Raw genomic sequence first — 26,754 nt, 5'->3', positions numbered from 1 at the left:
TTTGGCCAGGAAAGTGAGCCAGAGGCATAATTTTGAGGCTATTTTTCATAAATATTCTCTTCTAATATTGAGAGATTTGTCAACAGTACAGGAAAATTAAGAAGTGTGCAGGCTATTGAGTTGTTCCTTGTGGTGTGTATTTAGCTCATTTTTGTTGTTGCAATAACCTGTTTAGTAATCGAGTTTCTAGGGGGAAGAAAACCTTCCCAAGAAGAGGATAGTATTGGTCTTATTGTGTCTGATAAAGAAGAGGAAAGGGTGATCTGCCAGAAAGATAACAGTAGCACCAAGACTTCGTGATGCCAGTGTTGCTGAACTGGCAGCTGCTGCTTCTGTGCCTTCTTCATTGACTTCCAGGTAACACTTGTGGAAAACCTGTGACAAAAACAGATCACCAGTCTTGGACATTGCTGTGAAATCAGCTTGACCTTCTGTGAAGGCATCTTGTATCCCCATCCTGCTCAAAGTTGATTTGAGGTCATATTTCTCTTCTAGCGTGAACCTGGGCAGATAAACTTCCATGTTCATTTTCTCCATTAGTTCTGGATTCGTCCATGTAGACAAGTTTTCAAAAGTCAATTCTCTTTCTAGCTGCAGTAAGTAAAAAGAAAATTAGAAAATTAAAAATGTTCAAAAACCTGTGCCCTAGGGGTTTTTCCTTCTCTTAAATGGAGAACTTTTCAAGAGGTTGTAAGAGTACAAGAAAAACAGTCATGAAACAGCAGTTCAGAGATCTTTTTCACTGAAGGAGAATGTTGTTCTACGGTATATCAATGCAGTATTTGAAATGTTCTCAGTAGCTGTCAAGGAATATATAACAGAGCTACAATAGTCTGGTTGTTTTTTCTGTTCCCAGAGCTGTCTTCCCCACATTTTAGAATTCACTGAAAAGAGCTTTCCTCCACCCCCCACACAACACCTTAAAAATGAAAATTTCTTAAGGGTTTGTTATCCAAAGGCAGAATCAAGCTTTTTACAGAAGGTGGCAGTGTCCATACATATTAGTTCTGGACATCCTGGAACATAACAGAAGCTGCCCAATTTTGGTGGGTTTTTATCAGAATAAAATCGTATCTGTCTGAAGTGGTGTGGACAGTGAATCTCAGCAGGGCTGGTTTTGTGTCTTCATTTTTGTTCAGCTGGAAAAGGAGTAATCTTATGGGTTTTGGGTTACCTGTTTCCAGGACTTACAAACTTAAGCAACCACAGACATGCTGGCTTCCAAGATTAAGAAATCTAGTCTGAGCTTCAAGAGGTTCAAGCTCACAGTACTGGACCATATTTGAGATTTTATTTACCTTGAGCCTGATCAGTATCCTCCTTCCTAGAAACATGACTACAGCCTGATCTTTTACCTCACACATGCATAAAGTAAGTAAATAATGACACTCTTATTTTTTCACAGTATTTATATTCTCAGGTTTTTTACCTTTTGTAAGCCGGAGATGTCACTTGGTAGAAGGATGAACATGCTGAGGTCGTTATTGACGTATGGAAGCTCAAGAACATCAGCCTGAACTGATTCTATGTAGTTTAAGTTAAATTTATCCCTCAGATACATCATGGGCACTGTTTTAGTTGTATGCTGCAACAAATCAAATGGAATGTTTTACATTTGTACTCTGAACAGTAAAAGGACTGAGTTAAAGTAGCACAGTGAATGTTTATTGTATTTACTCTACAAGCTGTCCAATGTGTCTGAGACATCCTAATGGGTAGAACACAGAACACAGGATCTTCAGAGGATCCCTGCAAGACACTGGAAAGACACTAGGAGGCATGGCATGCCATCTGAGCTGTCTCAGATGACACCAATTGCAGGAAACTGTATGCCACTCTGCTGAATGGTTAAAAGTGAAAATGTAAAGAACTAACCCATGCACATCTTTTTTTTTCCTGCCTTTGGAGAATGGAAGCTTTTTTGAAGTCAGCTTCTGACAGTTTACTTGTGCCTCAGAGCCTGGTATGTGTGTGCAGTTTTTAGTGCTGAAGGTGTGGTGAAATAAATGTACTGAATACACTGTATGCTTTAAATGAAATAACTATCCTGCCACATGGATTTAAAGAGTGACAGGATTTCTCCCTCACCCTCCTCTCCCCCCATCTTTTTCAGGTTTTTCCACCTGCAGTGTAGGAAATAGGGCAGTATATTGCCATACCATGTTTATTCTGAAAGGCCTTTGCCTGGTAGCTGCAGCTTCAAACTTTGTTGCCCAGTTTCCTTTGAAGTAGAGTGCATTTATCAGGACTAGCCTGGTGAGTGAATCTACGGATGCAGGAGGCAGCAGATTCTGGATTTTACCTAGGGAAAACAGAGGGACATTCACACATCTGTGCATTTTCACGGTTTCAGCCTACGTGCTGGCACAGTTTCAGGGAATATAAACCAGGGAAATTTTAAGTGCTGCCATAGCACTAATCTAGTTTGCGATTATTTGCAAATGTGTAGTTACTGGGGTAGTCTTGATTTACAAAGAAGAATAAGCCATAATCCTCACACACTGAGATGGAAGACACTCATTTTAGTAAGAGATTGTTAGTAGGTGAGCAATTTAGGAGAAGTCTGATTTACCATTCTGAGGTGAATTATTTACCTGCCATGGGCCCCTTGGGCACAGAGAAGCCAAATTACTCCTTTTAGATTTGGAGAGGGGAGGCTGGAACTCACCTTCAGTCTGTTGTTCAACACTGGAATTGATGTTTCTCCTGATTGCATCTGCTGCTCCCACAAAGTCGACTGATTGTGGCTCTGCACTGTAATACTTCTTGGCTAAAAATAAGTATTCCTGTAGTGCAATAGAGACACCTGACTTAGGTTTGCTGCATGCCAATATGAGTACTACTACAGCCAGAGATAAAAATTACATGAGCACAAGCACAGTGTTTTCTCAAAGGAACAAAGTATTTTTTAGTGGAAACACTTAACTTAAACATTCTCTTCTAACTACATCTACAAATCACTCTGAGATTAGATACACATCCCAAAAACTAAAATTTTAGTGCTCAAAGTCTAAGGAAAGGTATCATAGAAAATGTTAATGTTAAGGATAATAACATAATTTGCAAATGTAGTGAAAATATTTAAAAGTATATGGCTTCTGTTGCCATAAGTAAATCATGAGGATTAAATGACACTGCATAATCTGAATAAAAATCTTACCTTACTGAAAGGCAATGATTTTTCTCCATATAGCTGGTTAACACTTTTAAGTAGGTAGTTTCTAGTGGGTTGGTTGATTTCAAAGCTGAGTGCTTTAAATCCAGTATGGATATTATCTGATTTGCCAATCTCTGTCTTGGAGAAAGAGAAATAAAAAGGACATTATTCATCTGTTGTGTAAAGATCCTGGCTTTTTCCTTCACACAGATCCAAGTAAAGTATTTATCCTTGGGTGACCTGTTACCTATATTCCAGCAGAAAAGGTGCTCTAAACTGGATATCCATTGAAATAATAATTTTAAAGTATTAGAAGTTGCAGGTGTGGTATAGACACACATAGACACTCAGTGTGTGGTATCTTGGAATGCAAGTGTTAAGAGCCTGAATTGTGTAAAATATTTAAGGGTTTATAAGTGGATATTGTGAAACTTTGGATATCCAGAAAACAGAAATCAGAGAGTGATTCTTAATGCATGAGATTTGGCTCTATCACTCCCTTAATTTATGAAAGTAGTGTTACATGGAAAATTTGCCCCTAAATTTCTTAATGTTTCTCTTAATATTTTGTGGTTTGGGGTTTTTTTATGTTTCAGTAATTGCAGTAAATTCTCCATATTGAAGTGACAGGATTAAATGAATGTGGGTTGAGAGTCTCCAATGAGCTCAAGGAAAAAGCTGTGAGTTAGTAAATTAAAAATCTGCACCTGTGCTGTATTCATCTCATCATTATATCAGAATCAGAGTCACAAACAGACCCTTAAATCTCCAAAGTGTTAGAACCCATAGCATTACCCATAGCGCTACCCATAGCACTCTGTAATTCTTACAGTGAGGGCAAGTGTTACTCATGAGGAACAATCCCTTTCCTGTTCATGCAGTGCAAATGAGATGTTGACATAACCCCTAAAATAAATCTTCCCACCATGGAATTTGGCTGTGAGATGCAGATACATTCATCAAAACTAGCACCAGTTGGGGTTTTGTGGGCAGACTGCAGGGAAACAGCTCATGCCCCTAAAGAATAAGGATGACAGGAAAGATCAGGGAGGAGAGTTTGATATCACCATCTTTGAATTGTCAACTAGGAAATAGCCTTTACTGACTCAGAGGAATTACATTTGCTCTTCTGTATTGTTCTGCTATGTTAAACTTCATACAAACTGGGACAAGATGCCTGCCAGTATGGCAAAGGCTTATCTCAGGAATAAAATTATTCCCATTTCTCTTAGATTTATTGCAGGCAGCTGGTTTACTTTGGAAAATACCAACATGTAAATGGATATTGTTAACTTCTCAACTAAAATGGAGGTTAATTTCTAAAACATATCAAGAATAGGTATCCTAGAAAAGTTAATGTTCTGATTTTCTTTGTCTTGATGCTGCAATCAAATGTGTGGAAGAGCATCTCTTTTTTTGGGATTAGCTCTCTGAGGTAAGAACTATGCTACCATTAGAATAGTAATAGAAATCTGTCCTCAGAGCTAAAGGAAAAAGATCAAAAGATCTATTGATCATCAAATGTTAAATTTTGCAAATTTGAGGTTAGATTGTGCAATTCTGTGTAAAAGGGGGAAGCATGCAATAAGTGTTGCATTAAGTGAAGATATCACACAATGCAGCACCAATTAATTTTGTACACTAAATCTGAGAAAGTCAAGCATAAGCAAACACAAATGTGGAAGGAAAATAGAAGCAGGAGAAAAGGTGGCCATGCCCATAGCTTGATCACCAGCTTGGGTGAGATACCTTCTGGAAGCATGCACGTCGATTTGATAGACTCTCTTCTGTTCTGGAGTAGACATGCATTCTTATGGTTGTGGTGACATTTTTGGCTCCTTCAGCTTTGTTAAAGCGAAGTACCTGTAGTGGAAAAAGCAGTAAGAAATGCAACACTAGAAAATTTGCTGTTTCAGTGAAATTTTTCAGTTACATCAAAGGGACTGGTAATGAGGACAATCAAGCTCAGATTTTTATCCTTGTGTCCAGTCCTTACTGAATATGAAATCTTTGGCTATGTCTCAATGCCCATGTGTACAAAATGGCTTGTGCAAACTAAGCTAACGGCTGCAGGGCAAAACTATAATTAATTAAGTACCTGGCCTTTGTTGAGGGATCTGCCTGCTTTTAGTTATGCCCTGGGATGACCTGTTAATACCTGGAAAGAGCCAATTACCCCCAGATGGAATCTACCAAAGGCAAAGTCTTAATGGAACTCTGATCTGTGTCAAAAAGCCTGAAAATTGTGCAGGCAGTTCCATGCCTTTCTCTGGACTTGTCCACCTTACCCAGGCTACAAAGGGATGCAAACAACCTTGGAACACTTTTCAGAAGAGCTGAGTCTTTGGTTTTGTTTTGTTTTCCCTTCATCCTAATAGAAGCTCCCTCCTTTTTTACCCTACTGGGTCTCTTTTGTCCTGTACATCAGGAGTTAGATCACTGCAGGTGGGACAACTTCTGCCTTGGCAGAAGCAAACTCACAAGCCTCCCCCACTACAACAGGAGCTAGGTACCTGCATTAGGTGTTTGGTAGCCATGCATTGGGACTGTTCTCACTGTCCCCTGATGACATTACAAGCTTTGAACCAGTGTGACTTGGCAATTTCAGTCAGCAATTTTGCCTCTAAAATACATACCCCAAAGAAAAGTTTATAGTCTCAACATAGTTTTTTTCTAATTTTGTAGATGCAGATTTATGTTTAGCAAAGTGTAAAACTTGAAATAACTACAGGGGAGAGTCCTCAAAACTCTACATATAATATGGCTTTCCTCTGTTTCATCACAGCAAATTCCTGGTATGGAGGACATTACTCAAAGAGATCAGCTCTTTCAGATGGATACTTTTAGAAGCCCAGACTCACCTGTGCCATCTGATCTGCCGTATTGCCTTTGGCTCCCAAATAAACAGTAGCCAGGGCAGATGAAATACTCCAAGGAGAGAACAAAATATTCTTGCCATCATCTTCCTGACACTGCTGTTTGAAAAAGTCAAGAGCAAAGCTTGTGTTTGCTTTATTCAATGTATCCATTGTCCTGAAGCTGCAAAGAAATACAGACAAGATGCTATTAATTGCTATTATTATAGCTATAGCTATGATTGCTATTTGTTTAGAAGTTCCTCTTCACTGTTTGGTCTTTTCTGTGATTAAAAGGCTTTCTAAAATTGCCTAAATGAAGAATGAGGGGCATTAACTATTATAAAGTCACATAGAATTTAGCATGTCCTGTTTCACTGATGGCAACCGCTATCATTTTTAGGGATGAACCAGACTCTAGCTGTGTTTCATATTTTTTCACCAGGAAATTTATTGCACTGCCCTTTACATCATCATGGAGTAATAGTTGATAGTGTTATTTTTCAAAGCATGGGCTAGAGACCACTGAGAAACTGTCTCTTATGACAAATTTTATGCTTCAATTTGTCCAAGAACCTTTTGATGCTCATCTCTGTAGTGAGAAAATACTCTGTTAACAGGAGCAGTCAAACTATTCCTTTAGGTCAAGAGAAAACTCTCCTTCTTATACTTGAGCAAGCACTGCTCCAATTATTGCATGCTAAGCATCCTGAATTACCTTTCTGACTTTTAAAAATGTCCTGAAACCCTGTCTTACAGCACTAGCCCAGATCCTAGCTTCCCAGTTCTTCTGCAATACAAGCTTTCTATATTCAGCAGACCACAGATGCTGCTATTTGTTGTTTGCCTTGCAGGTTTAGCTGAGGGTTCTAGTCAGGGACTAAGAGTTATTTTGGTTGGTATAGGATGGCATTAGAATAAAAGATAGTTTGTGACCCTAGTAGCTTGCAAATCAGGAGCTAAACTGGTAATTCTAAGAACTAAAGAGTACAAGGACAAATTATCTGACTGGGCAAACACAATGTTTCTTACTGTGCTGTGATAGATATGCTAGTCAGTGAGCTCTAGAAATTTACAGAACTCTGAACAATAAATTTCTCTTCCTGTGTATTTTTAAGACTTTCATCTTCTAGGCTATGCCTGTGCAATCTTAGCTAATTACTTTCCCAAGCATTAGTTCAGATACCTGCTTCCTTTTTTCCTATTTGTCAACAAAGCAACATCAGCCAAGAGTAAGTAAAATAAATAGTATCTAGAAGTCATTACAGTACCTTGTTTAGTGCAGGGAGAAACACTGCTGCTCTGGGTGTCTCCAAGGTTTCTGCAGATCACATGAAGGGTAGGATGGATTTATAGTGTGCCTGGCCGGTTCTGCAAAGGTTCTTATGACTCATGACTCTGCAATGAAATATGTCCTATAGGCCACATCCCTGTGGAAGAACTGAATCACCTCAGAGTAGGATGTGAAGTGATGGTAAGAATGATACCTTAGAAAAATTTTACTAAAGTGACTGCTTAAGTATTTCTATAAACACATTCGTGGCAACAGGCTAGTAACAACTTGAACCCACACTACTTTGAACAATCTTTCCTTTGTGGTTTGGAGAGTTTAAAAAAAGAGAGTCACTGACCTACTTCTTTTATGGTTTGTATTACAGAATTTATCTCTGAGAAACAGACAGACAGAAAAAAAGAAAGGGACTTCTTATGTGTGAGTTTTTCTACTGGCTGCTTCCTTCTGAGAAAGTATTTGTCATTCCTGGTGGGTTTCTGTTTTGGAAAAATGGGTTTTGTTAATCTTGGAGGATTCTAAGACTGTACAGCCAGGGAAATTCTGTAACTGTGAGATAGGGAAGGTTAAGACTCAGACATCAGACCCTGACTTTTTTTAGCAGTGGGCAACATCACTTGAACTTAGCGTGGGTCTTAGATTAGACTTAATTTCTATTTCCCCACCCAGTTTGGAAGCTGTTTGACCCATGTAGCACGTCAGAGATCTATTCCTTATTTTCCATTCCAATAGATGAATAATCTGTCAAATTTTCTTTTTCTTCTTTCCTGGGCTACTAAAATACCCCTTTCCTGATTTTCCTTGCAATCACGGTGTCCCTTCTTCTATAGTCCTTCCTGTATCTGTCCGTGCCTACTCTGACTCCTAACTGAAACACCCTTTAAAATCCTACCTTGCCCTTTATTTAATTTTTATCTCTCGCACTGTTGATACCTCCACCTTGAAAACCTGAGTAGGGATTGGATACCTCCCCAGCACTGAGCAGGACTCACTCACAAGGTCTGCTTCCTCAGCATAAACTGCCTTTGGAGAGCTTTCTTCTGACCTTCTGTCTGTGAGCATGCATTTAACATGGATTTATGTTGTAGGGCAGAGGGTTGCATAAAGGATCTCATAATGAGGAATGAACCATAGAAATACCTGAAAAAATTGGCACAGGGCAGAGGAGGGCACAGCTGAAAAGGATTTCTTGACAATAGTGAAAACCTCTGTATCAATGTAACTTGGGAATTGAAAGCTTTGCTAAAGTTGCTTTCCCACCTGCGAGGAGCCACATTACTTTAATTGGATGGTGTTTTCCTGCCCCTCGGATATTTTGAAACGGTAGCTACACAAAAGGGGCATGTTTCAGTGTGAGCTGTAATTAGACATATCTATTATGTTTCACAGAGAGCAGCACAGTGTAGGAGAGGTATTCACTGCAGAGCTAATTGCACCCATAGCGCCTGGGAAAGTTGTAATCTGTATACATTGGCCTTAAATGGTTTCCCAAGCATAAATTATTTGACTAATCTTTGAAAATTTAGCCCTGTTTTTGAAGAGTAATAGATAACCCTGAAAAGACTTCATCCCTTAGAGCAATTAGTGTGGATTTTCTGGTTACAAAGCAGGGTGAACTTAATTTGCTAACTAGTGCTTCTGCTTGCTGGCTTACAAGAAGTGACTGAGGTCTGTTTACACAGAAATGCTGGGTTAGGCTGAATGAGAGGTTTGTGCTTTTGCACAAGGTTTTACAGCTACCTTTTTAGAACACCTCTCGAGTGTCATGGCTGGTGGTTAGGACACAAAAATAAGAAAAACATACTGAGTAACTAAAATTATACTAATCTCAGAAGACAAAATATGCTTTATAAAAGTGATGGGTTGATAATATTTTCTAATATCCATTTAAATTAGCATCACTGGAGGACACAACTCACTGCATGGTGCTACTGCTGACCCAGTAGCAGTGGTGCTCCCACTCCTTACTAAGTCAACACAGCAGCACACTAGGAGACTTATATTTGTGCTAATAGTATCCTTCCTGTGGGAAGTAAACCTGTGGTCCTTTTCACTGCAGTCATTCATGTTTCCATTTGGTTAGGGCAAATATTGGCAGGCTGCATAAAGGCAATTTTTTTCCCTTCAGTTTCAGTGTAACTTTGCTCACGTCATTTTGACTACACAGTGTGTTGCTCAGTTCATTAGTGCCTGAGTTCAGGAGTAGGTGATATGTTTGATGTCTAAACAGAACATTATAAAGTGCCCTGTGAAGTTTCTTAAGGGTCTTGAGAAAAAGACTTGCTGTCACAGAAAAGTGCTAGCTTCTGCTCTCACACAGTATTTTTAGGATACAACTTTCCATGGCTAATTTTCATGCCCATTGGTAGCTTATTTTTACTATCAAGTCTGTATAGCTCTTGGAAATCTGATTTTATTGGCAAATAACATGTTCTATATTTCAGGTAGATTAAAAAAAAAAAAAAAGAAAAAGTGGTGTTTAAAGGAAAACTCTTCCGTTTCCCTGTCATCCTCAAGTATTTTTCACAAGTACAGCACTGTTTATTTACTTGGCAGGGAAGAATTTCTGATTCACCCAGCAGAGCAGTCTATTCAAGTTTTTGAATCAGCCAGAGTTGGCCAGTAGATTTTAAACATGAAAGTATTTTAAATACCTCAAAAACTTTAAAAATACTTTAGGAGATACAAGAACCATAAGGAGGAAAATATTTTTGAAATCTGCTAATATTTTAATCCCTTTGTATGTGTGATGTATTTTTTTTGTTTTAAATCTCTGTGTGATTTAAATTAAAAAATGTAAGGAGGACAGGGGCACAGAAATTGAGAAAATAGGAAGAGTGATAAGTGCTCTAATCTGCATTCCTGTGGCCTCCCCTTGAATACTGTGTGCAGCTTTGGGCACCACAATATAAAAAAAGGCATTGAGCTGTAAGAGAGTGTCCAAAGAAGGGCCATGAGGATGGTGAAGGGCTTTGAGGGAAAGCCTTATGAGGAATAGCTGAGGTCATTGTTCTGTTCAGTCTGGAGAAGAGGAGACTCAGGGGAGACCTCATTGTGGTCTTCAACATCCTCATGAGGGGAAGTAGAGGTGCAAGTACTGATATTTTCACTCTCATGACCAGTGACAGGACTTGAAACAGCATGAAGCTGAGTCAAGGGAGGTTTAGGCTGGCTATCAGGAAAGGTTTCTTCACCCAGAGGATGATTGGACACTGGAACAGGATCTCCAGGGAAGCGGTCACAGCACCGAGCCTGTCTGAGTTCAAAGAGCATTTGGACAACACTCGCAGTGCACATTGTGTGGCTCTTGAGATGTCCTGTGCAGGTTGGGCTCAATGATCCTCATGGGTCTCTTCTACCTCAGCATATGATTCTGTGCCGCGCCGCATGCCGCGCCACAACAATTCTGTGACTAGAAACATAACATTTTCTGTGCTAAGCAGGGCTCTTTCCTGGGGTGATGACTCTGTCATAGTGTAACTGAGAGCATGGCATGAGCTGTACCTAACACTGTCAACTGAAAAAAAACCCTATCTGCATCACCTAGACTGATTATAACAGATTTTAGGCTGTGCTGTGAAGGAATTTATGTGTGATGGCAAGTTTTTATCAAACTGAAATCTCAAATAGTTCTTAAGTTAAAGAGATATTCATTCCTTGAGTATCCTTTTTCCCTTTAAACTTTGGTGGATAATACACGTGTCTTTATTTTGAAACAAAGTAGATAGTGATCTGCCGTGTGCCTCCTACATGTAAATTTGGAAGCATTCCCTTGCCAAGCAATCCTTGCTGACATACTCTAACATTATGTAAAACCTTAGGAGTTCCCAAAGGGTGTGGTGAGGTTCCTGTATAAATATTATTAAGGCATTTTGTTCCACACCTGGAGAGGCAAAGGTGTGGTAAAATTTCACAGTCCCAGCAGAATTTTCCTTACTTTAGTATTACTTCTACATGCTATAGCTTTGACACTGTAATTAATAAAGGTGATGTTTATCCTGAGAAATTCTTCTCTGGTAAGAAGCACAGCATTTCTGATAAAGGACTGGTTTGTATATCTGAAACAAGGCAGCTTATCTGTGAATGAATATGCATACTGTTTCCACACATACAAGGGTGCAGTTTTCCTTTGAATGACTCAGGTGGTGAGCATTTTAAAAGTATCGCAGGCCACAGATGACACCAGAAATATGAAGAATGACCTTAATTTCTCAGCCATGATACACAGTTCTGCATTATGAGTCATGACACGTGTCATGACACTTGTGTGCACTTTGGCTGAAACGTGTCATTTTTCCGAAGAAATCTCTCAAAGGGTGGAACTGTATGTCTGCTGCACAACTACTGAATCAGAAAGCTCATCCCATCTTCCCCTTCCAGTGCAATAGTGAAGGATGTGCCACATTATGAGGTGAAGGATGTGAATATCAAGTCAGTGTATCTTCAACACACATTTCTAAACGGGTGCCCATCCTAAACAGGAGCCTTGTGTCAGAGCAGAATATAGAGGAAAGACTTTCTTTTAAGAAAACCATTTAGAAATATTCTCTGTTTTTCATACAATTTGATTGCAAATATTCTTGCTTGGTGGAATGACCTGGAGTTTCCCAAGGCAGTTGGTGTTTTCAGGAGTTTTATCAGGAGAATTTTCCCAATAATCACTTGACAATGTGTACAGAAAATCTTTGGTATTCACTGATCTGCTTGGCACTTGCTGCCCCTGCATAGTTTCATGCTTTTTAGGCTAACCTTGGAACTGATCTAAAATGCCTGGTTAAGTGCACATACAGCAGCATTAATGCATTGTCCTGGAAGAGGGAGACCCCAAAAATCAGGCTTAGAGTGGAATTTCCTCTTTAGATTGACAAGGACCTCAGCTAAGCTGTAGTGTCATAAGCATCACTTGAATATGTCTCATCAATGACTTTGTGATTGCATCTTTCCATGTCTCACATTCCCTGCCTGTTGCAAAAAGGATCTAAATCTCTTGAGACCTGTCATCCTTTGCGTGGTTCAAGTTAGAAAGCTTTTCACAGCCAAGGAGAAATTAATGACCTGATACTTCACAAGATGATCTCATGTTCATTTCTGCTCTCAGGTAAAATAAAATGGAAAGTTTTCATTTTGTTCCTCAAACTTTTGTGAGAGTGGCAAAGTGTGAACTTGCAGGGTATTGCACAGAGGACCTTCTTTTAAACTCTCCTGATGACCATCTGCTCTTTACCAAAACATTTCCAAACTCTTTTGATTCAGCTATAAGTAAGGAGATCTTCATGCCTGTATTATCTTTTGTACTGATATAGGTGGCTGTTTTAGCTATTTGAAAGCCAAAAGCAGTACTCTCTCTGTGTAGTTTAAAACTAGTGCAGTAGTCCCTTTCAGCTGCTTTAGACTTTTCTTTCCTCTTGGTATATCACCCTTACTTTTCTAGGCCTTTGGCTTAATCTTCCTTAATATCCTTTGTCTTTTTTAATATCTCTTGCTTCTGTGGTTGCTAATTCCTTATCTGGGAACATAAACAGACAAACACATAGGTCAAGACCGATTTTAATTCAATGGAATAGAGGCAACATCAGGCTAAGGGGAGTTACCAAAAGCTGTGTAAGGAAGGCAGAGCAATGTCTCTCTGTTTGTGGCTGGAGGAAGGGGCTCTTTCCCCACCTCATGCAGAAGCAGCTGAGATGCAGCGTGGCCTCTGTAGCTGACAAAGCATAATTTCATAGCAGATGGCCCCTCCAGGCAGTAGGAGGGGTAAATTGTCCTCCAACTTTCTTCCTCTCCCTGACATTTCTCCTCTTAGAATCGAGCCTCGATTCCAGCCCTGCCCTCTTCCCTCACTGCCCATAGAAGTAGAGATTGCTGAAGGGCAAGGAGGAAAAAAGAGGGCATGATAAGGGTGGGGATAGTCAGCATCTTGGGGAGAGATGGTTAATGAACCACATCCAAGGGAAATGAGGTAGAATGAAAGGGAAAAGAGGGAAGAGGAAAGAGGAACTGCTCCTGCATACAGCCCTGTGAAGTTCAACAATTCCTCCTCTGCCCCCTTTGATCTGTAATTCCATTCCTTACAAAAACACATCTGGAACCTCACTATTCTCCCACTCATTGCCATCTTATCAGAGCCACTAAACTGGAATTTTACCTGTGTGACTAAGTCAGCCTTTCTTGTAAGGATTTGCTCACCTTTAGGAACCTTTTCCTGTTCTCTGAAGGTGCCACTAATAGAAATTCATTGTTTGCCTACTGTGGGAAGCTATTGCTAGCATTTAGAAAGATTAGGAAAGTGATGAAAGAGTTAAAGAAATAAGAACACAAAATTAGTTTGGCTTTTTTTCTATTTTCTGGGAGTAGAATGAAATTTGAGACTGTTTATTCCTTTCACAAGACAGTTGGACTATATGGTATTAAACTCTTTTTCTTGGGAAGTTCAATACTGTAACAATGCGGAAATAGAGGCCAGGTGCAAACAATATCCCAATTATAGTGCCATATAATAAAATGTAGATAAACTATAAATTATGCTTCTGGACTTAAAATGTGTAGCATGAAGCTATCTATTATCTCACTTTTGTTGCTAATCATTGTTAGGAATGATGAAATTTCCTATAAATTTCCTGTTCATATGGCTGACTAAACACTCATTGGGATTTTCAGAGGTGTTCTGCACTGGCTCCAAGAGGTTTAAAAGTAAGGGAAAACAGTGAGATCTTTGTGGACTGGACATGGGAGAATCAAAATGAAGGAACTGGTAGGGCTCATTTTCACATGTGGCCAACTCTCATTTGGTGAGCAAAAACTAAGCTGGATAAATAGTCTACACTATTTCTACATTAGTAATATTTGGATTTATGTTTAAAATTAAATTACTCCTAGCACTGTAGATTCTCCAAAATTAAAGATATACAACATTTGGCTGGGAAAGGCCCCGATGTGTTTCTGAAGTTAAGACCAGGGGACTGCCAGCTGCCCATTCCAACACAAGTTACTCTCTAACTCTAATATTTGCAATTAAATGACTTTGTTCAACCAAGCAATATTACTTGTATTTTTATGTATTAGAACAGTTAGTACTGGAATAAACAATAATGCCTCAGGGTCAAATTCTGTCATCTCTAAGGAACTACCTTCCCACTGTAAGACCACAAGAAAGCAAGCAAGTGTGGTCTTGTATCGTTACAACTCACTAATCCTTTGAATGCATGCTAGAAATTACAAATATACGTGGGGTGTGGTGGTAGAGCAATAACAGCCTCTAATGACAGATCCTAAAGCTGTGAGTGTGAGCCTTTTTCCATAGTGTGCTGAAAGATATTCTGTGGGCAATCAAGAGTATAATCCACCTGTACTTCATGACACAACAGAAAGCTGGAGTCTCTAGGACATGATGTTAACTATTTTGTTTCTTTGAGCACGGTGAGATGAAGCTGTATCCTCATTTCTTGGCACAAAGGAGAGGATTTGTTCCATGCTGAGTGGTGGAGGTCTGATATCTGGCACATAGCTTGGGGCTAGATCCAGGCATGTTCCTCTAGGGGCCTGTACTTTGCGTGCCTGTTATTACAGAAGCTACAGTACCTCAGATGTGGAAGGCTATTGAAACTTTTAGCATTCAAACAAATATTTCTCCATCTGGGATCTGAGGACTCCAGCATCCATTCCTTAATGGGTGTATGATTTGCAAAATTCCAAAATAGTTTCTGAAAACAGGACTGGGAACACTTGGGTTTTTTTTTTTTTCCTTTTAAGGAAGTGGCTACTGGGGATCAGAATATGACTGCTTGTTGCTGTGCTGGCAGCTGAAGTCAACAGAAATCAGGAGGTAGCAGTGAAAATATCTGTCTACACACAGGAGCAGATGAACTTCTTTGTCTTCTGTTTGTGAAGAAGTAGGCTTTTATTGATAGAAACCAAAACAGCCTAGAAATATTGTAGTTTTATAAGAAAGCTTCTGAAATTTTAGTGTCCTTAGGAATTTAGGTGCCCTATTTCCATGACCAGATCAACAGAAACTCTAGGACCATAGTAAACACATTGTGAGGTCTCTTGCAATATGTTTCCCCATTTTTATCTATTGATCAGTAATCAGCTAAGATAAAAGAAAGTGAAGGAATATATTTGAACTATTTACATACCAGTGAAAGTGTTGTCATGTTATCTTTGTTCTTTTGCAAGATCATATTTGCTACCAGCAAGTCATGTCCCCTAGGTCCTGCCAAAATATGTGTTATTTTGGAGGATGGATCAGGGGAAGCCAAAACAAGTAGAACAAGTAAATATTGTGTGGTGGAACTGAAAAAACATTCCACCACCGTTCTCACAGCACTGATGCTATGCTGTACATACTGGAATCAGGAAAGAGCACAGCCTTCTTGCAGTAACTGCACCCCCAAAATTTTTGTTTTACTCTCCTGGTGCTTCTTTGTGATGGTTCCTCACAGTTCTGTTTCCTTTCTTGCTTCAGTGTCAAAGAGATTAATAAAAAATTTCAGAGAAAAACTATAATTCACCATAGACATCCCATCTCGTAGCATGATTATTCTCCTTAGCTTATGAATAAAAGCCATAAATCTTTGTAAACACATAGTAAAATTAGTAAAACTCCTTCCCATTTCCTATTCCCCTCTATTCTCTGAAGCAATGCTGAGTCTCACTGGCATGTAGATTCTGCACATATCCAGCTGCCTTTCAGATTGCTTATCAACTGCTGTTTCAGAGAAACTGGATGAATCATGTTTTGTGCAGAAATTGTGGCATCTGACTATTTTGAGTAGTGTGCATGAGGAGTATGGGTCACACCAGTCCCTTCCTGGCAGAAAATTGTTCTCAATATTCTGACTTAGCCCCGAGTTATGAGAGAATTATTCATCACCTCTCTGAAATCAATGAACCAACTCAGGCAGAAAAATTGCAGAAACATAGAATATTTCAAGCTGGAAGGGACTCATAAGGATCATTGAGTCCAACTCCCTGCTTCTCATGGAACTATCTATAAATAAACTGTATGACTAAGAGCATTGTCCTGATGCTCTTTGAACTCTAACAGGCATGGCACCATGACCACATTCCTGGGAAAGCCTGTTCCAATGACCAGCCCTCTGAATGAAGAAACTCTTCCTAATGTCCAGTCCTGATACAGCCTCATTCCATTTCCTTATGCCTTTGCTGGTCACCAGACAGAGGACAGCACCTCCCCCTCCCCTGCCCCCAGTGATGAAGTTGTAGGCTGAGATGAGGTCATCCCTCAGTGTTCTCTTCTCCAAGATGAACAAGCCAAGTGACCTCTGACACTCCTTGTAAGTCTTGCCCTTGAGATCTTTCACCATTTCGGTCCCCCTCCTCTACACACACTCTCAGAGACTGATGTCTTCTTATGCTGTGGCACCCAAAACTGCCCCCAGCACTCGAGGTAAGGCTGCCCTGGTGCAGAGCAGGACAATCCCCTCCCTTGCCTGCCTGGCCATGCTGTGCCTGATGCCCCCCAGGACACCCCAGGTTGGCCCTCCTGGCTGCCAGAGCACTGCTGACTCATGTTCAACTTGCCATCCACCCAAAGCCACAGATTTGTACACATAGCCAGGATTACCCTGTCCCATGTGCATTTAAAATACTCCAAATGAAAAGCATTTGCTTAAATAAGTTTTTATTATGATTAAAGGAGCAGAAGTGTACACCCACAAGACCCATTGTATACAGGGATAGGATACAGGGAGAAAATTTGAATAGCAATCTGCCATGCTTAGTCATGATGATTGACCCAAACAGGCTTAAGAAGAAATATATGAATATATGAATTATAAGATTCCTATAATGCATCCTTAGAAAGTGAGGAAGAGCCTTGCAGTATCAGGGGTAGAAATAAAAATCAATTGCTTTGTCAGAGTAGGTATGGTTGGAAGTAGTTTAGAGTTTAATTTAGGAAAATTTGAGTGACTTATTCCAGAGGAGTCATCACAAAATTTATCTGTAGAGAAACCTGGATCAGTTAGAAGACTGCATTTTTTTCCCAAAAAAGGTGATGTGTTTTTTCAGTGTGACGATTCAGCACTACTATTATTAAATTGCACCAGGAACATCTCTGTTAATGCTCATGCTTTCTTTGGGTCAGATTTTCATTCCGGTAACTCTTAATATATGAGTAAATAATAATATTCAGCAGAAAGGAAAGGCAAACAGCCTCTGCTTTCCTGGCAAAATTTCTCTGCCTTAACTTTTTTTTTTCTTTTTCTTTAAATAAATCATTCTGGTTTTAGAAAATATGGATAAAAGAGAACGTTAGTGTTTGTTTTTACCCCTGATACTGCAGCACTTTGGGTCTTGCTGTGGGGGACAGAAACTCTTTCAGCTTTCCTCTCTTTAAGGGGAAAAGCATCTGCCAAAGAACAAGACACTGTCACTTGGGTTGTGCTTGATCACGAAGAGGAAAGGGTGGTCAGCCCTAAACTCTTCAGAGACACTTGGGTCATCTACCCCAGCTCCTGATAAGCCTGCCACCCTACTGCCTGCTTCATAGATCTCCACAAATGCCTCATGGAATGCTCCAGACACCTTCAGGCTCTCTTCTGAAGAGATGCCAGACAGATTGGCTGATGAACTGAACAGGTCGGTGATACCCAGGGATTTTAAGACAGATGTGAGGTTGTATGTTTCCTCAATCTTCATGCGGGGGAGATAAACTTTAATTTTCCTCTCTTCCATCTTATTGGAACTGGTCCACTCATTGAGATTTTCAAAGGTAATTGCTGTCTCAAGCTGCAAGGAAAAAAACAAATTAGATCTCTGAGATGAGTGCACAATTTCTTCTGTAGCAATGCAGTACCATTTGACGTTTCTTCCTCTTAAACTGACTGCTTTTGTTATGGTGTATTTTCTGGGTTTATATGAATTAATATGTCTAAAAGAGGAAAGTAAGCCATGATTCTCTTCTCTATTCTGCTTCCTATTTCTTTAATAGGCTCACTGGCAACTAATAGTCTTGATTAGATGGCTACTTAGCAAATTTCCCAAAGCCTATTTATCTTTTCTTCAGAAATATATTCCAAAAGTCATTCTGTGCTTATAAGTTGTAAGCTCTATCTACATTTAAGATCTCCAAGTAAGGAAGTGTTAATGGTTTTACTAATACCAGAAGTATTAGTAAGCATTAGAGGCATTTGAACACAGCTACATTTCTTCAGTAATAAATGAGTTTTCTTCAGTTATTGCTGAAGTAATTTAGCTATAGTCAAATGACTCTTTATTTTTATAATTTAGGGCATTTGAGTTAGTGTGCAATAATTTCAATGAGCTCAGATTTATTGCATAACTTTTCCTATTCAAACTGCATTCCTGCTAATGGCTATATTCTCTTCATATCAACAGCAATATGTCATGTATGTTTTACTTTCTGAAATGGTTTTAACCATTCCAGTACTCATATTCAATTTTTTGATAGTTGAATTTTTGAAGGCACGAAGGAAGCATGTTGAAGGCTGTCAAACCATTCAATAATTACAAATACTCAAGCTAAGATGACCTTTCCAGTAAATTCCTCAGTATGCAGAAATTGAGATATAAAAGCTTTGGAGCTCAAGCTGCTGGAGTAAAGCTGCTTATCTGAGAAGAATCTATTCTGCAGTGATAAAAATTTAACCCACTAAAGCAGTTGCTTAGCAATCCATCCTCACACAAATTTTTGCAGGACCACTGAGATAGCCGCATACCCCTATGCAACAATCCCATGCTGCAAATATTCAGATCTGTGCTAGGGATGTGCTTTAAGACAACTTTATTGTGAAGAGCTTCTTTGGACCTAAAATTTCACTGTGTTTATGGTTTTCTGAAACCCAGCTTCCAGGGTCATACCTGCTCCAGGCCAGAGATGTCATCAGGCAGCAGCACCCACAGGCTCAGCCGCCCACTGGCATATGGAAGCTCCAGGACTCGGCATTTCTCAGAAGGGATCTCTGCCACTTTAAATGTGCCAATCTGAGACATCATCTGCACAGGTTTGCTTTCTTGCTGCAAAACCAAAGAAAATAATATAGTTTCCAGAAAGATTATTCCTAGAGTGTAGAAATGCCTTCTTATGGTTAAAGCTGATAATTGCTCTTTTTCAGGAAGATTGTACAGCAACTTCTCTACTCCCCTCATAAATTCTAGAAGATGACACCATTGAAGTTATGTATGCCCACATACCTCAGAAATTCTGAAAGGAACTGTCTGGGTATCTTCTTCCTTAAATGCTTTCTCCCACAATCCGTTGAAGTAGATGGCACTGACCAGGACCATGTCAGTTTGTGAACTCACAGAGCTTGGCTGAAGGATATTTTTGATCGACCCTTTCAAAATGCACAGGAAAAGAGAACATGTATAATACATCTGTGTATAACACATCTTACTTGGCAATTACAACATTAAATGGAGGGAAGGAGAGTGTAGGGTAAGGACATTGGTTTTGTAGCTGTCTTGTAGTTCCAAGGTTGATCTGCTTACTGCTCTTGGCAATGGTTATTGTTTCTCTCCCTATAAAGAATTATAGTGAGAGGTATAAGATCCAGAGATTCACTTGATACAAAATTAGCATATTTTGTGTCAACAGGAAGAACCACTGGAACCTTGTATCCCATGATGATCTCCCACCCAAACATTTAATACTTTTTTCTTCAAACAAAAGTTGAAACATTGCTGTCAAACAATTTGTCAATGTGTAAAAAGCGTACTTTAGTGCTGTCCCTTTTATCAGGACTGGAAATATTACATATCCACAAAACCTCTACAGATAGAGAGTCCTCTAACAGGGATGTGTCTGAGGAAAAAGAAATTGTTAGATGATAGTTCTGTATCTGGGAACTGATCTATTATCCAGGAGAAGGAGCAGAGGTAGAGGTGCTAGTTTTTCATTACCCGATTTAAATGTTCTCATGTATTGTTCAAACATGGTGGCAGAAGGGAAATACCTATGCTGATATTTGGTTTCCTCTTACCATTTGTCTGACTTTCAACCCAGGAATTTATGAGCTCTCTGGATTTTTCTGCAGCTGTTTGAAAGCTGATAGAATCCAAACCTCCCTGATACAGTTCCTTCACACATTGAATGTATTCCTGCAAAGAAAATGTATGCAATTTTCAGATCAGAATGCTAAAGCATTTTGCAGATGTAAAAGGCAAGAATGAAATTAAGAGATATAAGCAACCTGCTTCTTAAGCCTAATCATTAAACCATGAGCTAGTTCATAAGCATTTTGAGATTAGAAATGCATTGTTTCAAGAAAGACTAAATGCCCATGTTTTTACAAAATATTTTCCAGAGCTGAGTTCAATCTAAAAATCAATGTTCATTTCAGTTAAGTATGGTTTTTTTTTTTCTTTTTGCCCACTTTTAATTTGTTTTTTGCAATGTATTCTCCTTGAATTTCAAATTAAATGTTCCTTTCAACGGAAAACCTTGGCATATCTTTGAGAACCTGAAGTAATTTTTCCAGGTTTGTTTTGCAAGTTGAGAAAAGAGTTGGAGTTATCTCTTGCAAGCAAAAATTACCTTTATTAGTTATACCTTGACTTGATTGGATCTTTATTGTACTTTGCACAAACATCTTTTAGTCACATCTTTCCTCAAGATTTTCAGGGGGTAGGATAGAGAGAATCTTTCCATATGGAAGAAAATTTATTTAGCACAACCTAGATTTCTGACAGTGCTTTTTGCATTACAGAAAGTTACAGTTTTGACATTGAGATCAGATCTTAGAGCAACTCACCGGCAGAATTGGGTATTTCTCTTCAGCATAAAGTCTGCGGGCAATGCTGACTGAATAATTGTCACTTGGTTTGGTGATTTGGGTGAAGACATCCTTAAGTGAATTGTGGATGCTCACAGATGTGCCACACTGATTGACATGAATACAAACAAAAATACAGATTATGTTATCCTAGTTTTAATGATGAATAGGTATTACATACTATATGAAAGGAGTAGAATAGTTCAGATGCTTCTGCTTAATAAACTGTTCATCCTATGCTGATGTAGTAATTTTGTAATATACAATGTATAATTCAGTGCTTAAAATTACAGTTTTCTACTGTAATTTCATCGTACCATTCTGGGGGGGCTTTTAATTAACTGCTACACTAATTTAGCTTCAGCAGATCAGTTACCAACCAGACCTGCTTAACCACTAGCTACTTTGCATAATCATCAAAAAAATTTCCCCCTATTGGCCCAATATTATGTTGATGGATTTGATTTTATGCTTGCTCTGAATTCTCTGTTGTCTACCTTCTCTGTTCACTCTCATGAATGAATTGTTCCCCCAAAAGCTGGATGAAGAACACTAGCTGCACGTTGGAGTAGGACTGGAACTGCTATGAGACTGCTTATCTGATAGATTTTGCTCCCAGGAGAAACGGACATAGAGAAGGGATTAAATTGTTTCTGTACCTGAGATTCAACACTCTCTCCAAATCCTGGGATTTTATCAAAGTGGACAGCCTGTAATTAAGAACAGCAGTAGTTGAAATAACTGGTATGACAAGAAAAAGGTTATGCAGCTGAGATTAACACATAATGTTTGAAGCAAACCTATTGACTAACTGAGCATTACTCAAAAAGAGCAATCTATCTGTTCCATCTCTGAATAGCCATGCATACTGTTGCCTGCTTAGATGATCCTTTCTTCGATTGAGCATCTAGGATTCAGCTCCAGTGCATGCTACCAACAATGCCAACTGTCTTATAGGTAACAAGCCAGCCACTCTCTGTGAAGATAGTGGGAACTGTAGGAAACACACGACACACTTTGCAGACTGTGGATATGTTTTGGTTCTTTCCCTATAGATCTTGTCTCCTTTCCCTTTCCAAAGAAAGGGTCACTAGAATGTGAGAATTCTATTCCTAAAGTGTGATAAAATTTAAATCCAGTCTCAAGATTTTGGGCTGATGCATTTGTTTAACACTGTGGGAATTTCAGGTGGCCACAGCTTTTGATAACTCTAGATCCATGTTTTGGTAACTCTGGATACACATTTTTTTAGCCTCTGAGGGACATCATCATATCATTAAGGGCTGTGGCTCTGTTGAGCAGCAGGAGGATTAAAATACTAAACATAGTCTCACCTTTTCTATCTGAGCCTTGGTGTTATCTTTTGCACCTATGTAGACCATGGAGAGGGTTGAAATGATGAGCAGAGGGGAGTAGCAGACATTCTCCTGGACACTCTGGCTTCTCAGCTCCCTGAATATGTCACAGCAAACTTCTGTGCTCACTGGACCGAGGGAGGCCATTGTGCAGCAGTATTGTCTGGAGCAAAGAGCAGAAGTAAATAACAATGTAATGATGGGAATAGCATACACACACAGCACATGTAGTTCAATAGGAATTTTCAGGCTATAAAATATAAACAAGTAATTTGGAAATCATTCTATGTTAATGTCTGTTGCTATGGTCATCTCTCATGCATGTTAGAAACTCTGTTTTCACAAATCTGTTTCCTTCTGTATTTCTATACTTTTACCTTTTTTAGCAGTTCCTCAGAGCTCTGGAATATGTGTGTGATTTCTGTTTACCTTTTCAAAGCAGTCAAACAACATTTGTCTGTACTTATTTTCATTCACCAAAGGCTAAAATTCCTTAGTACTTTGTAGTAGCTTAATGAAAACAAGAAAATATTATGTCTTTCATATACTTGGAAAGCTGGAAATTTAAGCACAAATTATATTTCCATTTGGTCTAGGACTGGATAGATATAGGTAAAAGCAGAGGCCAGTTATTTTTATTTTCTAAAAATAAGTAGGTGCATTAAAGTATCTATTTGTTGCACAGTACTTACTGTCAGTAGATCTTCAAAGCCGTGTAGCTTACTCTTGTTTAAATAATAGAAGCATGGACAGAAAATATAATTTGTCAAAGGTCACCTAATCTTGGAGCAAGAGTGATGCTCAAAATTCATGTTTCATTGTATTGTGCTTTCAGATATAGCTTGTTTTGTATAAATATGCTATGTTTTCTCAGATTATAACCTTTCTGAGAAATTAAATAGCTGTTTTTCAAAATCCAGCCCCTTATGTAGGAGTTAAATGCTGGAATCTCAAGTTTCTCTTTGTAGTGTTAAAGTCTACAAAAGTTACAGATGGCATCTTGGATATACACATACAGACACACACATTTTTCTCTCACTTTCCTTTCTGTATATATGTTACCACTTATAAGTTATTTAAAAATTGTACATCTGTCCACCCACATACCTTTTTACGTTGTGTTCACCAACTGTGTTTTTCAGGAATGCAACTCCTAGAGAAATTTCACACTAAAATAAACTTAGCAAATTCACTGAACACCACAGTTCTGCTCTAAAAGCACTTTTTTGAAACAGAGGACAAGCAAGGAAACTTATTATTTGTTTGTCAAAATGAATCTTAAAAGATACGGAATGGGAAGATAAGATGCTGTGAAATAAAATCATGTTTTGAGCATGAAATAACATTTTAAACCCAAAAATAACTTTTAAAATCTCCCCCAAACCACAAACATTCAGATTTTACACATAATAAAGTAGCGTAGAATGCATATACACTGGTGAGATTTCTAGAGGATATAATGTAAATATTCTGTCCTGAAAAATATCAAACACAAGACAATAACTTCTCTCTTTTTAAGTTTAGTCAGAACCAAGAAATAATGCAATAAGAACGTAAATTTTCCTAGAGAAATGCTTACCTTCAAGCTTCAGCACCAAAGACAATACAGCTTCCCAGCTGTATGTGGGTATACTGGCTGAGCCCTTGGGAATTTATACAGTCTGAGTTGTGACCCACCCATTGCTGTCCTTCAGAAGTTTGACTTTTGACACCATAAAATAAATTAATGGTATTAGGTCAGTTTTTTGTTTCAATGGGTTTGGGTTTGATTGAAGGGAGAACAAATATTAGTATTTTATTCTGTGTAACAGAGCTTTCCACTAGTACATCAGGTCCATCAGGCTGGAGAAAAGGCTGGAAAATATGCTTCATTTGCAATGAGATACTGGGATGGCAGTAAAAAATAAAAAAAATCTGAAAACCTTAGTGATGTGACACATCAGGAAGCAACTACTAGTCAATATAAGCATCACATTAGCAGTTATTAGTCAATATGTCAATAATTTGTCCATTTATTATTATGCATATAGTAATGGACCTGAACTCTCTTTCAGTTACTCTTTTCTGAATATACAAAATGCAGCCATGCTAGACAGAAGAGATGGGAGGACAGGACTTAGCCTTTTTTTCTTCAAAACAATTGGGGAAATAAAGTAGGGTGCATATGACAAAACCAATTGAAATAAAGTCAAAACCAGGAACATTTTCTTTGAGAAGCTGGAATATTTATAAAATATCTTTCTATGAATGTGGTTTTATAGCAAAGTATTTTATTCTCGGGGTTAACACCAAAACATTACTCTAGACAAAGTAAAAAATAGTCAGTTTGAAATGTATTTGTGTATGAACTTGCCTTGTATCTCTCATATCTTCCATGACTAACTCAGATCTTCCATGTCAAATTTATAAAATATCTTTCTATGAATGTGATGTATAGCAAAGTATTTTATTCTTGGGGTTAACAGCAAAACATAACTCTAGACAAAGTAAAAAATAGTCAGTTCCAAATGTATTTGTGTATGCACTTGCCTTGTATCTGTCAGATCTTCCATGAGTAAGTTAATGGCCTGACAGATGATGAAGGAGCTGTGAAATCCAGCTACAGTGTTCATGGTCTGTGGGACAATCATAATATATAATAGCAAATATATTTCACTTTAAAAAGCTATTGTTCTGTATTGAAATAATAGAATGAACGAACAGTTAAGAAACCATTCTGACCTCTGCAAAGCACTGTTTGATTTCTAAAAGCAGGAGGAGAATGGGGAGAAGACAGGAGAGGGACCTCAAAGTCTGTACAACATAATTCTTTAGAACATATGGGACATAACTGTTATCTTGCTCAGCAGAGTAGTCTCCTGTACTGCTGTCAAAGTTTAGGCAGTGCAGCATTCTTTGCCTCAGTCTGCTTCCTCTTGTGAAAATAAATGTGCCATAGAAATCTACATTCCCCTTGATGAGTTGTCTGTCAGTGTGCAGCTCAGGAGGGGAGGGGAAGTGATAACATGGACATCAGGAGAGGCAGAAGTGCTTTCTGGTGCTAGGTAGCCAGAAGAAAATCTGACATATGATTAAACAGTGGGAGTTGTGCCTGGACACCGAATCACAGAGCATGTATCATACGTTTCTTTCCTTCTAAGCTTTGTGCCCACAAAATAAGGATTGTTAGTTATCCTTCTAGGATGATGATGAAAAAGCTGAAGTGAACATGCCAATGTGGGCATATACCAGCTATGCTGAAATAAGAGGAGCTGTGGACTCCCTCAAGGGTCTTAGAAAGAGGTCTGGATAGACCAGAGAATTCAACAATCACCAAATATGTGAAATTTAACAAAACCAAGTGCAAGATTTTCCATCTGTGATGGGGTGATCATCATTGCAAGTAGAGACTGGGGGATGAAAGGTTAAAAACAGCCCTGCATAAAGAGATCTGTGGTTTTGGGTCAATGGTAAGTTGAATATGAGTCAACATTGTGTCCTGGTAGCCAAAAGGACCAACCACATACTGGGATGCATCAGGTTCAGCATCACCAGCTGGCTGAGGGAGGTGATTTACCCTGCCAAAGGCAGGGGACATCTTTAATGTCCCTTGAAATCCAAAGTATTCTTTAATTCTATAATTTTCCCACTCTACTCTGCACTGATGTGGCCTCACCTCAAGTCCTGTGCAGCTTTGGGCACCCTAATGTAAGAAGGACATCACACTATAAGAGCGTGTACAGAGGAGAGTGACAAAGATGGTGAAAGGCCTTGAGGACAAGAAGAGAAGGCTGGGGGGTGACCTCATCTCAGCTCATGACATTCTCAGTGGGTGCAGTGGAGTGGGAGGTGTTGCTCTTCTCTCTCTGGTGACCTGTGATGGGCCACAAGGAAATGGAATGAAGTTGCATCAAGGGAAGCTCAGATTGGACACTGAGTAAAGGTTCTTCATCCAGAGAGTGATCAGTCACACCCTGAAACAGGCTCCCCAGGGAAGTGGTCACAGCACCCAGTGTGTCAGAGTTCAGTATGTATCTGGACAATGCTCTTAGTCACATGCTCTTATTTGTAGGTAGTCTTGCAAGGAAGGATCAGAGACCCGAACTCAATGATCTTCATAGTTACCTTCCAATCTGAGATACTTCATGATTCTTCAAACCTGTGTGTCTTCACTTAATAAGCTGCTTTATAACATTGTTTATAGTGCACCTCAGATTTATGCCACTATTTTCACACTTTATCTTTTTTTTTTATTATTATTCGGGGCCACCTTATGTCCACAAGGGTTTAGTTCTACTCCCACCACACTGGTCTTCAATTGCTGCATGTGAGAGTTGGTCAGTGTATTTAACTCAGTGAAATC

The 26,754-nt window shown here is 39.0% G+C and overlaps 2 protein-coding genes and 1 long non-coding RNA gene across 4 annotated transcripts; 1 reads left to right on the top strand and 2 right to left on the bottom strand.

The window, feature by feature from the left end:
• Positions 1 to 186: 186 nt before the first annotated feature.
• Positions 187 to 7,485, bottom strand: LOC110470709 (serpin B10-like). Its single transcript, XM_031503938.3, has 8 exons — positions 7,284 to 7,485; positions 6,019 to 6,196; positions 4,907 to 5,020; positions 3,161 to 3,295; positions 2,669 to 2,786; positions 2,160 to 2,302; positions 1,430 to 1,585; positions 187 to 591 (listed from the first exon to the last, which is right to left on the bottom strand). The coding sequence occupies exons 2-8, from the start codon at positions 6,184 to 6,186 to the stop codon at positions 187 to 189; spliced, it is 1,239 nt and encodes a 412-aa protein (XP_031359798.3). The 5' UTR covers positions 6,187 to 6,196; positions 7,284 to 7,485.
• Positions 587 to 21,042, top strand: LOC146768272 (uncharacterized). Its single transcript, XR_014953315.1, has 4 exons — positions 587 to 1,371; positions 17,662 to 17,902; positions 19,130 to 19,287; positions 19,399 to 21,042. It is a non-coding gene; the product is annotated as an uncharacterized LOC146768272 (long non-coding RNA).
• LOC110470718 (ovalbumin) lies at positions 17,657 to 24,043 on the bottom strand. Of its 2 annotated transcripts, XM_085573459.1 has the most exons (8): positions 23,992 to 24,043; positions 22,392 to 22,575; positions 21,717 to 21,767; positions 21,037 to 21,165; positions 20,266 to 20,383; positions 19,478 to 19,620; positions 19,145 to 19,300; positions 17,657 to 18,052 (listed from the first exon to the last, which is right to left on the bottom strand). In XM_085573459.1, the coding sequence occupies exons 2-8, from the start codon at positions 22,557 to 22,559 to the stop codon at positions 17,657 to 17,659; spliced, it is 1,161 nt and encodes a 386-aa protein (XP_085429585.1). In that variant the 5' UTR covers positions 22,560 to 22,575; positions 23,992 to 24,043. The 2 variants fall into 2 exon arrangements, with proteins under 2 accessions (XP_085429585.1, XP_021386254.1); XM_021530579.4 differs by lacking the exon at positions 23,992 to 24,043 and having other exon boundaries at positions 22,392 to 22,661.
• Positions 24,044 to 26,754: the final 2,711 nt, after the last annotated feature.

The sequence above is a fragment of the Lonchura striata genome, chromosome 2, assembly GCF_050655825.1.
Source record: "Lonchura striata isolate lonStrDom1 chromosome 2, ASM5065582v1, whole genome shotgun sequence".
NCBI classification, from domain to species: Eukaryota; Metazoa; Chordata; class Aves; order Passeriformes; family Estrildidae; genus Lonchura; species Lonchura striata.
This window is presented reverse-complemented; position numbering and strand designations above follow the sequence as displayed.

Excerpts from the sequence above, each read along its gene's own strand:
- LOC110470709 (XM_031503938.3), bottom strand. The coding sequence starts at position 6,186 with ATGGATACATTGAATAAAGCAAACACAAGCTTTGCTCTTGACTTTTTC. Across the intron at positions 3,296-4,906 it reads GACGTGCATGCTTCCAGAAG|ACAGAGATTGGCAAATCAGA; the intron begins GTATCTCACCCA and ends TCTTTCTCCAAG. Across the intron at positions 1,586-2,159 it reads GGCCTTTCAGAATAAACATG|CATACAACTAAAACAGTGCC; the intron begins GTATGGCAATAT and ends GATTTGTTGCAG.
- LOC110470718 (XM_085573459.1), bottom strand. The coding sequence starts at position 22,559 with ATGGCCTCCCTCGGTCCAGTGAGCACAGAAGTTTGCTGTGACATATTC. Across the intron at positions 21,166-21,716 it reads GAGAGAGTGTTGAATCTCAG|TGTGGCACATCTGTGAGCAT; the intron begins GTACAGAAACAA and ends CATGTCAATCAG. Across the intron at positions 19,621-20,265 it reads GGTTGAAAGTCAGACAAATG|GGTCGATCAAAAATATCCTT; the intron begins GTAAGAGGAAAC and ends GCATTTTGAAAG.